We start from the raw sequence: 13,559 nt of genomic DNA, 5'->3' as shown, positions 1-13,559 counted from the left end.
TTATTATTATAATAATATAATCTTAGAAAATTAGATACATATATAGTATATCCTTGAATTAGACAGGAATTAAAAATTAAGAAACAAAAAAACACGCACGTATAATGCACTTAAATATAATTAGCTTGTATTATATTTAAAATATGATAATCATAAGCATGAACTAATGTTTTAAGCTTTTGTTATGATCAAATTTAGATGCACGATAAAAATTTGAGATCATCACGTATCAAAAACAAATTAAAAAAATGTGCATGTGTGCACATTGCACAAGTTAGAAGTGAAACCTTCAAAAAAAGCAACTTTCGAGAGAATAAGACGAATGCATAGTATCAGAAGTATGATAAATTATTATAATATTATTTTTACTTTATATTGTAACTATTTATTTAAATAATTATAAAAATGCGCGCCTGTAATAATGCAACCCTCCAGACACAGTTTGAAAATATTGCTTGCGAGCACCATCTGTTGGAACGGAATTTTTGTTCTGCCCGAAAGATAGGCAACCTGTAATACATACGTGTATAAACAGTTTGAAGTGAAAAAATATGCCGTCTCAACAGATGGCGCTCGCAAGCAACATTTTCAAAGTGTGTCTGAAGGGTTGCATCTCTACAGGCGTAATGTTTTTTATAAATAATCATAAAAAATTAACTATAATTATAAAATATAGTATATATTCTATCTCATTCTCTCTTAGGCTAAATGATATGTTTGTCTCTTCTTTTCGTTTCATCGAAATTAGTTTGATTTGTTTATTATCGCTACCTGTCGCTTTTTCAACGCATCCTTTTTCGAATCACTCCTTCCCAATTCTAAAGAAGTTTTCACTTCAAAAATCTCTTTTGCAATGCCTCTATACTTTACCATCTTCTCACAATCACCATCACCGTTTTACAAAGTTCAAGTTCCAAGAGGATCCATCCTTTAAAAGCCTGTGTTAAATCGTGTGTCGCCGAACGAAAGACCGTTTAAAAACACGGCATTCGCATGCAGCATTAGTGGTCGAGGAATAGATCCAATGGGCTCGTGTAATCTTGTTATTTTCTAGTGATACGTTTATTCAAGCTCAACAACAATTAGCCCGGTGGACGAGTGAGGAAGGGGTACAGCACCGACCACCACAACAACCGCCACCACCATCAACCGCGCCTACCACGACAGCCGTGCAGTTGCAGTTGCAATTGCAGCAGAAACAACAACAACAACACCATCATCATCACCACCATCATCACCACCAGCAGCAACAGCAGTTACAACAACAACAACCACCAGCAACACAACAGCAGCAACAACAACCACCCCAACAACAGCAGCAGCAGCAGCAGCAACAGCAACAACTGCCGTTGGAACAACTGCCAATTAAGCAGCGCGGTTATTATCCATCCCCACCCTTAAATGACAGCAGCACAAGCAGCAGCAGCGTCCTCGCGAACGATGATCTTACGAGAAACGCTCAAACCCAAGCGAAAAAGCTCCCTGACGTTCGTGGAATCGATGTTAATCACTTGCCTAATATTAATAACAAATGCCCACCACCACTAGACGATAAATTTAGTCTAGATTGTAACATAAATAATGGTTCCCCTAAAGAATTAAATACCAACAACACTAGTGATAACGAAAATACTGCCCTACTGCCCCCTACGCATTTTCCTGAGTACAAGCATTGATAATTATTAATCGATGACAGATAGTGTCCAAAAAAAAAAGAAAAAAAATTAATAATAATAATAAATTAAAACATAGTGGTGTGATTTAATCTTTGAACTCGCATTTTATACTGAATAGTGTAAATAACGATAAACTATGAATTAACGAACGAGAACGAAACAAAAAATAAAAAAAAAAAATTAAAAAAAATTAAACAAGAAAAGAAAAGAAAAGAAAAAAAAATGAGAGAGATACGAGAAATACGAAACCACACAAAATAATAATAATAATAATTTAAATAAAAATAAAATGAGGAAAATACAGACGAGAGCTTATGAGCGTGAAAAGGGAGGGAGGGTGGGTGGTTGTTAGACAGAGAGAGAAAGAGAGAGAGATAGAACAAAACGTAACACGATAGTAGAAAAAAAAAAAACATAAAAAACAAAGAGAAAGGGATAGAAAAAAGGGATTTAGGGAGCGAGAGAGTGAGAGAGAGAGGGAGAGAGATAAACCAAAAAGGAAAAATAATTATGAACGTCACGACGGATTGAAGAATAATACGATCGATATTAAAAAAAAAAAAAGAAAAAAAAATTATAATAAATTAACATTAATCTATATAAAACAAAAAAAAATGTTTATTAATAAACATTAGTAAAAACGATTTACTCAAAAAAAAAAAAAAAAAGAAAAAAAAACCAAGACGAAGTGTTGTGTCAGTTTTCAATCATTTCATGCGTAATATACTTATACACCGTAGAGAGAGAGAGAGAGAGAGAGAGAAGAGTGAGAGTGAGAGAGTGTGAGAGAGAGAGAGTGAAAAAGAACAAGAACGAAAGTTTAAAAAGAACGAAAGAAAGATAAAAAAAAAAGATAAATTATATTAATTAGATTATTTCTATTAATAAGTTTTCTTATTTTAATTCTCATTTTTCTATACTATTTAATATTTAAAAAAAAAACAACAACAAACCAAAAATCGATCTAATAAGTCAATGATAAATGATACCATTCGATAACTCGTTATTATTATTATTATTATTATTATTATTATTATTATTATTATTATTATTATTATTATATTATTAATTATTATTATTATTATTAATTATTATTGTATCGTAAAAATTATGCGATTGGAAGATGCGTCACGCCGTCATTAACCTTCACCACCACCACCACCACCACCACTACTAACACCATAATCATCTAAACTAATACATGAACAAGAAACAAGGAAACACACACATACACATTAGTCGAATAAAAACCATAACACACTTATATATATATATATAGATATATACATCATACATATTGCCGTTCTGCTGCTATAATAACGCAGTATAATATACACCATCGAGTACGTAATGTTTTTATAGCCGTTGCCTTGGTATTACCCCCTCAACGACCGTGAAAGTGGTAGTAAATAAGAGTTACATGAGAAAAGAAAGAAAAGAAAAGAAAAGAAAAGAAAAGAAAAAAAAGGGACACTTTTTTTCCAACGTCGTATATAAAAAAAAAAAAAGTCGATTAATACACGTGCGTAGGACTTTAGTTGTTAATAGAAAGTGGAACTGTTAAGAAAATCAGGTGTTGTGTTATTATATTCGAGGTATAGGAAAGTATAACCCTAAGAAGAATTAATAATATTAATCTCAAGGATAAATAAAATACAACCAGGTTAAAAAAGGAAAAAAGAAGAAAAAATGTATGTATAAATATAAACCGAATTTAACAAAGAATAAATAAATAATTACAGCCATTAAAATAAAACTTTGGAAAATGAAACAGAAAAGAATTAAGATCTTGTGAAAAAAAAATAAAAATAAAAATAAAAAATAAAAAAAGTTTACTAACGTGAGTGATTTGTAATACGAAGTAGGAAAGATAAAAGATAAGATAAAAGCAACAGATAAAAAAAATAAATTAAATTAAATTAATAATAATAATAATAATAATAATAATAATAATAATAATAATAATAATAATAATAATAATAATATAGATATTAATAATAATAAATAATATTAATATTAATATTAATAATACTAATAAAGAATAAAAGATAAATAAACAAAAAAAAACGTGTTGTAATATGTTATAAACTTTATGAAGAATACAAGATGATAAACATAAATCATCCGATGCTGAATGGCAAACCACCGATAAAAAAATATCCTCCAATAAGGATGACCACCAACAGCAATCCTAAGGAAATCATCAAAGATTTGTATCATCATAATCATCATATTATTAATAATAATGATACAGTACGAGATATTCCAAATGATTTGATCGATAACGCGGATAACATTGCATCGGAAACCGACAAATGTGTTAACGATGTTAAATTGAAAATAAGAAATCTCGATATTAATAATAGCGATTCTAATGACAATTTAATAGAACCGATTAATATTAATAATAATAATAATAATAATAATAATAGTAATAATAATAATAATAATAATAATAATAATAGTAACGGTTCGTTCGAGCAATTGTGTAAAATGATTAACGACTTGGAAGGAAATATTATCGATAAAAATAAAGGGTTGGAAGTGGTACAAGAGGAAAATGATGAGGAAGAGGTGGTGAAAGGGGAGGGGAATGTTGTTCCTGAATTAAAGGACTTCGACTTAACTTTGATCACCGACAATCCTGTCAATGAAGTATCATCCTTAAATATGATGAGATATAGTAATCAAGTGTGTCTGATTTATCAATACATATATATATATAGTTAATAATAATAATAATAATATATACGATTGTCGATATATTATTATAATTATGTTTTAAGTATTATATATATATATATATAAATTAAATATTATTAATATTTAAATATTAAATTATATTATAAATATTTAATATTAAATAATTATTTAATATTATATTATATTATATTATATAATATTATAATATTAATATTATAATTAAATAAATAAATAATAAATTAATATTATATAATTAAAATTTTAATATTAATATTATGTAATATTATATAATGATATTAAATAATAATTATAAATATTTAATATTAAATATTAAATTATAATTTAATTTATATTAAATTATATTTAATATTTAAATTTTACTTAAATTTAATATTTAATTTAATTATATTTAAATATTATATATATATTTATTGTATTTGTATGGTGTGATACGTAATTGGAATACGTATTTGCAGTTAGAACCAGAAAGAGATCGTTCCAAAGATAAATGTGGATCCATCGGAGCTACCTATGATGATATTATGTCATTTTTATCAACCCTAGAAGATGGTATTAATTAAATACAAACAAATAACAAAATTATTTGAAGAAATGACATGAATTATTACATATATATGTAACATTTTTTTTTGGTTCTTCAAACGGGAGTATTAAAATTAGTTTTAATTAGGGAAAAAAAACGCACACATTACAATAATATTCTATTAAATCAATTATCGGTATATAAAAGTATTTTTTATTTATTTATTTAAAAAAAATATATATATATATAAATATACATGCTTGTATCAAGAAACGTACATAAGCATTTAAATGCAACGAAATTGTACGTTTCGATGTTAACATTGTTTTAGGCGTGTATTATTTATTTATATATATATTATTTATATAATTATTATAATTTTTTACTTAATTAGGATATCCAAATGAATTACATGGAAATCAATTGGAACAAAGGAATACAATTATTCAGGATATATTTTTAAATGATGGAAATAATTCATCTTATTATTTAAATCACAATAAGTAAGATAAATAAAATTTTTTTTTTTTCAAATAAATTTAATTGACAAATAAAAAAGTCAACATTTGTAAATATTTGATATACACGCGTGTATAAATTAGGTCAAATTCATTGAAAAATTATTTTACAAATGTTTACAACGACGAATTGGCTACCGCAAAATTACAATTGGAGGAAAAGGATGCCACAATTGTTTTATTAAAAAAAGAATTGAGAAAGGAACGAGAAATTGCTTGTGAAAAATTAAACGTTGAAAATAAAAGTCACGTAACTAAATTGGAAACGCAAGAAAAGAAATATCAAACTATCATTAAGAGGCATCAAAAGTTTATGGAAAAGTTGATCAAAGAGAAAACCGATTTAACCGACAAATGTAATACCTTGGCACGTAGGATCAAGGAAATTGAATTAAAGTCGGAAAAGGATTTGAAAGTTTGTACGGAAAGGCATATTGTCGAATTGCAACGTGCCAAGGAACGTTTCGCAGCATCCGAAAAGATCAAACGTGAAAGATGGTTGGAATCGAGAACTTCGAAGATTAAGGTTCGTCGTTTTAATGGTGTTAGTTGCAAAAGAAACAACAAAATTCGATTTATTTCACTTTCGATTGGTTGAACTCACCCAAAACCTCAACCACCCCTTTTCTTTCCTTCCAAGAATTTGATTATCATAAGCAAAGTTTTTTTATTAAATATTATTTGTGTGTTATACCTTAATGATATTCAATTTAAAAAAAAATATAAATTGTGTGTGTGATGTGTGTATGTATATTATAACAAAGATGGATGATAACGTTCCTGCAGGAGATGACGGTTAAGGGATTAGAACCCGAATTACGAAGTATGGTCGAACAACATCAGCTGGAGATTCAGGAAATACGAAGGGCTCATATGAAGGAACTTCAGGATACCGAGTTGCGAGTAATACGTCGCTCGAACCAGCAATTAGAACAATTACGTTTAGAACTTACAGCTAGTAACGACAAATTATTAGCAAGCGAAAAGAATATCCTATGGACCAGGTAGCTAAACAAAAATTTCATGATGATGATTAAGAAGAAGAAGAAGAAGAAAAAAAAATTAAAAAAAATAAAATATTAAAATAAACATAAACACGTATTACATGTATTACACGTACATACATACATAAATACACTGCATACACATCCACACATCATCGTACTAGTCAATTAAAATAAATCAAATTCATACATATGACAGGCGTGAATGTTGTTGTTGTTGTTGTGTTGTGTTGTGTTGTCAGGTATAAGGAAAAACTAGACGAAAAGGATACGCAATTTCGTACTGAAAGGATTCAATTCGTTGAGGATTTGGAACGTGAAAGGAAAAAATTTAACGATGAATTAATCAAACGCGATAACGAGAAAGATACGATTATACGACAAACGTACACCCGGTTACAGGTTAAATGTTTTTTCAAAAATAATTAATAATAACACACGAAATAATAATAATAATAATAATAATAATAATAATAATAATAATAATAATAATAATAATAATAACAAATAAAAAAAAATAAAAAAAATAAACGACATTATTAAATGAATAATACATTGTAATTATTATTATTATTATTATTACATACGAGAAAAAAATAACGCGATACTTAAGATTAAAACGATCACGTGTTCTAATTTCTAGAAAGAATTAAAGGATGAGATGTTAAAACACCAAGCTGAAAAACAAACTCTTCGTGAAAGTTTGCAAAAGGAATGGACAGAATGGTTAGATAATTACAAGAAACAACAAATAATCAAATTAGAAAAATCCGAATCTAAAATAAGGGATGAATGTCTTAAAGAACGTGATAGGCAAATCGAATTAGCTATTGGTCGTATCGAGGAGGATGCTCGTAACATGAAAATGGTTGTTCAGCAAAGTTATGAAAGTAAATTAAGGTAAAAACGAATATTAATAATAATAATAATAATAATAATAATAATAATAATAATAATTAAAAAAAAATTATAAAAAAATAAAATAACCCAAAAAAATAACATTTAAATAAAAAAAAAAGGTGGTTAAATATTTAAAATGAAAGAGAAGGGTGGAAAGAATAAAAAAAAAACAAAAAAAATGAAATATTAAGAAGAAAATAAATAAAATACGTCGTAAAATAAATAGCCATACGTAATAAACAATGATTATGACATGACTGAGTCGATGATATTGATGAATACGTTTAAAAACATAGGATTATCCAATTGCATATGTATATTCACATTTATTTTACAGATACCGATTTAATCGATGAATTAATCGAGATTAACATTTCAAATCTTAAATTTCATAAAGTTAAACTAATGAAAAAAAACGAAAAAGTATCCATTCCGTATCAATGTCGGTATCGGTAACATAAAAATGTGAATACATATACATGTTCGATTCTAATTAAACAAATAAATTAATAAAGAACAAAAAAAGGGAAAAAAAGGAAAAAAAAATATTACAAATAAAAAAAAAAAGATACAATATTAAAGTATGTATCTTGTAACCTTCCCCTGACCCAACCCCACACACCCTCCACCCAACCCCGAATGAAATATTGAATAAAGATAATGATACGAGAATAAAAGTAAAAAATAAATCAACAAAACTGTACGATGGACTAATAAAAAAAAAAAACATATACGTAATTGTATAATTCCAACGTTTTGTGAACAAAAAACAAACAAACAAACTCTGTTTAAGGTCTATGAAAGAAAAATACGATAAGGAATTGCAAATAGCAACTGATAATGTGAGACACCATAAAGAAGAATTATTGTCGTTGGAAGATAAACTTAGAAAAACCGAGGATAGATTAAAAACGACGGAAATGAAACTCGACGAATGCGTTCAAAATTTGAACAATAAAAATGTGGTAAAAACAATTTTTCTTTTTTTTTTTTTTTTTTTTTTTATAAGCACGAACATGACGGTTTTTGTCTAAATATTTGTATTCTTATTTCTTGTTTATTTTTACTTGTTATCGTTTATTTTCTTTCTACTCGAACCGATCAAGCGTAAAAGAATTTTTTTTATTTGTTTGAGATAACACGTCTGCAAACGACAAGTGTAATGAAAAACAAAAATTGGAAATATTTCTCAAATTTTTAGTTGATAGAAACGTTAACAACCGAAAGGGATAATGCGAGAGAAATAGCACGAAGAGAAATTGAACCAGAGAAAAGAATATTAGAGGATAAAATAGCATCGTTGTATCAAGAATTAATGCAAAATAATAACAACAAAGATATGTTAATGTCACAATTGTACAGCAGGTATTTGTTACTACAATTTTAATCGAAATGAAAACTAACTAAATAATTAACTGAACGTTCAAAGAAATAAAATCGAAATGTCACGATAAAATTGTTCAAGCAATAACGAATACATACACCACCACTTCTTAAAAAAAAAAAAAAAAAAACATATAAATACACGCACACACTCGTAATAGATTTCTTTCGGTTTTGTTATATATAATTCTAGATTATTTGTTAAACAAAATCCTCCTCCTCCCCCCCCCCCAAAAAAAAAAAAGAAAAAAATATAAAATAAAATCCATGTTTTTCCAGGGTTAAATTGATAATAACACAAAAAGTTTTGACTATTAAAAATCTTTCTAAGGAACTCGAAGGAGTCAATGCCAAATGCGAACATTTGGAACAATTATTGGATCAACAACGAAAAGAATACATTTTAAAAACTTTATAACAAACAAAAAAAAACAAAAATATAAATAAAAAGATAGGAAAGGAAAGAAGGAAAAAAAGATAGAAATACAAAAGTGAATGCGTCGTTACACACTCTCTGTCTCTGCGATTTCCGAGTATAAGCACTGAACACAACGGACATCGTTATAATTCACAACTCCATTCAAAATTCTCATAGGCGATGCATGAGAAATAAAAATAAAAAAAAATAAAAAAACCTTATTATAATAATAAACCTCTATCTAAGATGCAAGTAAAGAAAAAAAATAAATAATAAATAATAATAATAATAATAATAATAATAATAATAATAATAATTAATTAATTAATTAATTAACACGAACGATGTCAGTGGATTGGATTTGTTACGAGAAAACAAAAAAGAAAAAAAAATACATTTTTCCAGCGCCGTTTAATGTAGAATTTATTATCATCACGTGCACACAGGGCTAATGTCTACATTAAAGAAAAAAAAAAAAAAAAGAAAAAAAAATAGAAAGAAAAGAAAAAATAAGAAAAGAAAGGCAAAAAAAATTATCCCCCATCCCCCCTTAAGAAAAAGAATAAAAAAATGAAATAAAATAAAAAGGAAAAAAAAAACTATAAGAAAAATTATACACCACATTCATACAAGAAAAAAAAAACCATACATACATATACATATTATACATACATACATTTCAGTATAAGATCTTTTATCATTGCTGTATAACATTACAAGCATGAAATGTCACTGTTTATTTCACCACAATTTTATAAATGTAAGATAAAAATATAATTTAAAACTGATTTTAAATGCAGTCTTTATATCGAACTCACAATAATTGTTGATTTTTAATGTGAAAAATGATCTTACCATATCAATGTGAGTAATATTTCGTATTACAAGTTATTAGATTTTGCAGTATATATATATATCTCTTTATGAGTATATATCAATTATTAATTGAAAAAAAATTATTATGTTACATTAGAAAATGGTAGTTATTTTCCTATATATATATATATATATCTCACGCATATTAGAATTACCTTTTTTGTTATTTTTTTTTTTTTTCATTCTAACGAATTACTGGATACCCTTGTAAATTTTTTTATTATTATTTTTTGTTTTTCCTTGCTGTGTGTGTATGTCTTTGTTTGTTTTTCTTTTTTTTTTATTTAATTAGACATTACCACATCTCAACTTATACATTCTATCATTATGAAAGATATACGTATTTATATGTACATATTTGTATTTTATTTCTTTTTTGTTTGTTTATAATTAGAAAGATACTAGAAACTAGTATCACATTCTAAATTAGTAACTTTTTATTTGTAAAACGAAATGAGAAATTTAAAAGAGTATTATACTACCAAGCTCTGTTAAGTATAATACGTGAGTTACCTGTCTTCTTTTTCTTTTGTTTTTTTTTTTTCAATCAATTTCTTAATATTTACTCACATATATATATATAGCACAAAATAAAATCACACTTTTTTTACTATTTGTACAACATCCTCGTCGCTCAAGACATGATCCTTTCCCACTTTTTGTGGCTGATGTTTTACCGAAGATCCCCATACTAACGCGCTAAAATATTAATAATTATTAATTTTCATGAATATTTTGCAAACGTTTAGATATATACACCTATCTAACGACAATCCCTGCTGAGTTAAATGTAAACATTTATGATTAAAAAATCAAACTTTTTTTAAATAGAATTTATTTAAATGATCTATTTTTATAGAATCTTATTTTTTTCTTTCTTATTTTCATGCACAGAATACCCTGACACCATTTGAGCGAGAAAATCTTGAAACAATCTACATATAAAATAAATTTAAAGGGTACTTACTACTTGAATTCCTTTGCTATTGACCTATGAAGTTTATTGCAGAAATCTTCGACAGTTCTTCTTTCCGTATTCAATACTACAGGAGAATTGTAATCTGGTAGTTGACCCTTAGGTTTGGTATAACTGTTTAACAAAATTGAACAAAATTATTATCAAAATTATCGTTTAATTATTTTCATTATTTCAGAAAGAGAGACTTACATTCTAACGAGTTGTAAATAATCCCACATCTTCTCCAACAAATCATCAAAGTTCCATTTGTGATGAGCAGAGATAGGTACACAATGTGGTATTTTATAAATAACATCCAATTCTTCTATACTAATTTGATCTAATAAAAGAAATACAAAATGAAATGAATAATATGAAAAAAAAAAAAAAGGGAGAAACATTTTTACAGGATCCTAGTCCTCTAAAAAATATTATTCATTTATAATAAATAAAGAAAGATAAGATAATATGTTTCATAATTACCGATTTTGTTTAATAAATAAATACATGGTACGTAAACACGATTCCCTTCGATGACATCAATCAAATCGTCCGACGTAGCATCGTATCGTAGATTAATATCAGCATTATGAATTCTGTACTCTGCCAATATGGTCTTGACTGTGTCTAAATCAAGTTCTGACTGTGCGCACTGGCAAACAATGCAACTGCCTTAGTCTTTCTGTCAAATGCCTGTCTGGTAATTATGTTAAATTTATTGTGATAACGTTAAAAGGTTACACTTGGCTCATTCCACTACAATGATTCCATAAATAATCTCAAGATAATAACATAACTAAAGCTTAGGTTATACAGCGCGTTATAATTTTGAATAATTATAAATAAGCATATTCATTTTAAAACTTTTAGTACGTATTATAATAAAAATCAAGAGAATATTAAAAGATCTGTAAATTTAAAAAAAAAAAAAGAAATAAAAAAAAGCCACTGCCCTTAATATTTAATGTTAAACAATTACATAGAATAAGTTAAACGATGTTTTTAAACAGTGACTTTATAATATTCATAAGGATTATATCAAGTTAATTGTTAATTGTTAAATATTAAAATAGAAATACTTGTCTATATATCCTTAACATCAGTTATGTTTTGTCAATGATTTTAACTTCCAATTATTCTTTCTGTTACAAATTATACAGAAATAAGAACAAACTAATAATCAATAAGTAAGTATATACATAAATGATTTTCTTTTTATCATATTACGTGAACTCGCTCTTGTGTACCTTTCATTATAATATAGTAAATAGCATTTACCATATATTTATAAGTAAAAATATAAATTTAATTTTACCGTTGTTTGGAGATTGATGCCACCCTTTTCTTTTTTCTAAAAGTAATATTAGGTGGTTGTTTGTTAAGTCGTAACCCAAAACCTTCTAATTCGTGTTCGATCAAACGTTTGTGTCCCAATGGTTTAAGCACATCTAAGACAATAAAAATTAAACTACAAGTTCTAGCTACAGCTATTACTTGTCTACCACGGCCCTTGCCATCTTTAGCACCTTCGATAATACCAGGTAAATCCAATAACTAAAAGAATGATATATATATTACATTATTTACATAAAATAAATACATATTTAATTAGTTTACATTGTAAGCTTTGAATTTTCTATTCATATATTACCTGTATTTTTGCACCTTTATATTTTATACAACCAGGAACAGTAGTTAGAGTTGTAAACTCATACGCTGCAACTTCAGAGTATACACCAGCTAACGTACTCAATAACGTTGATTTACCAACAGAAGGAAAACCTGTGTAATTAATAAAATGAATTAATATTATAAAACTGTAACACTGTGATGATTACAGATTGGAAACTGGGCTTGTTCATTAACCATTGTAATTTTAATACATTCTAATAAATGAGATAAAATGATGACATAAAGAATATGGTATATGTATAAGGAATTGTTAATAAGACTATTGAGAAGCATACCAACAAAACCTATCCGAGCATCTCCAGTTTTGGCAACTTCAAATCCTTGCTCACCACCACCACCACCTCCTTTTGGTGTTATAAGTTCACGTCTCAATTTAGCTAACTTTGCTTTCAACAAACCCAAATGACCGGATGTTGCTTTATTCTTCTGAGTTCTTGCCATCTAAATTAAAAATGGAAAAATATATTTTTTTTATTCATTACAATACATTTTATATGTAATTTTAAAGTAATAGAACTATGAATAGGAAAAATTACATACCTCAGCTTCAATCGAAGCAATTTTTTCCAAGATCGTACTCATTTTGACTTATAATAATAACCTCAAAATTTATAACTTTTAACACAATATTACAAAATTCTATACGCTTTATGTAAATTTTTACGTAAAACTATTGCAAATAACTAGAGTTAACAACACGTGCATACGCATATGCATATGCTACGACCGCGCTTTACAAAATTGGAACCATGAAAAACCGTCCAAATAGACAGACAACTAACTTTATATCGATTCTTTCATCTCCAGATGACGCTTCGTACGATTATGCAAAATAATTTTTAATTTTCTAACCATAAACAAATATTTTTATAAAAATATAAAAATGC

The 13,559-nt window shown here is 26.9% G+C and overlaps 3 protein-coding genes across 19 annotated transcripts in view; 2 read left to right on the top strand and 1 right to left on the bottom strand.

Moving 5' to 3' along the window:
- mmd (disintegrin and metalloproteinase domain-containing protein mind-meld) overlaps positions 1–2,250 on the top strand; it is a 99,183-nt gene extending 96,933 nt beyond the window's left edge. For 15 of the 17 annotated variants that reach the window (XM_015327457.2, XM_089173311.1, XM_015327454.2 and 12 more), the window contains one exon: positions 1,055–2,250. In XM_015327457.2, coding sequence (XP_015182943.2) covers positions 1,055–1,676 — 622 coding nt within the window. In that variant the 3' untranslated portion in view covers positions 1,677–2,250. The remainder of the gene's footprint in view (positions 1–1,054) is intronic. The other 2 variants (XM_015327459.2, XM_015327458.2) reach the window with 1 other exon arrangement.
- Positions 2,251–4,169: 1,919 nt separating this feature from the next.
- Positions 4,170–9,941, top strand: dila (centrosomal protein dilatory). The gene is made up of 9 exons (XM_089173168.1): positions 4,170–4,367; positions 4,793–4,957; positions 5,521–5,967; positions 6,228–6,445; positions 6,688–6,847; positions 7,089–7,345; positions 8,139–8,310; positions 8,547–8,710; positions 9,008–9,941. The coding sequence occupies exons 1-9, from the start codon at positions 4,170–4,172 to the stop codon at positions 9,144–9,146; spliced, it is 1,920 nt and encodes a 639-aa protein (XP_089029294.1). The 3' UTR covers positions 9,147–9,941.
- Positions 9,942–10,280: 339 nt separating this feature from the next.
- Positions 10,281–13,459, bottom strand: 128up (GTP-binding protein 128up). Its single transcript, XM_015327520.2, is given in 9 exon segments — positions 10,281–10,721; positions 10,990–11,112; positions 11,191–11,320; positions 11,464–11,632; positions 12,296–12,324; positions 12,327–12,534; positions 12,632–12,762; positions 12,948–13,113; positions 13,213–13,459. Coding segments are annotated over 9 exon segments (1,101 nt in total). The 5' UTR covers positions 13,255–13,459; the 3' UTR covers positions 10,281–10,618.
- Positions 13,460–13,559: the final 100 nt, after the last annotated feature.

The sequence above is a fragment of the Polistes dominula genome, unplaced genomic scaffold (genome assembly GCF_049000335.1).
Source record: "Polistes dominula isolate Pdom_NZ unplaced genomic scaffold, Pdom_raw_medaka scaffold_35, whole genome shotgun sequence".
NCBI classification, from domain to species: Eukaryota; Metazoa; Arthropoda; class Insecta; order Hymenoptera; family Vespidae; genus Polistes; species Polistes dominula.
Note: the sequence above shows the minus strand (reverse complement) of the source record. Positions and strands in the feature narration are given on the sequence as shown.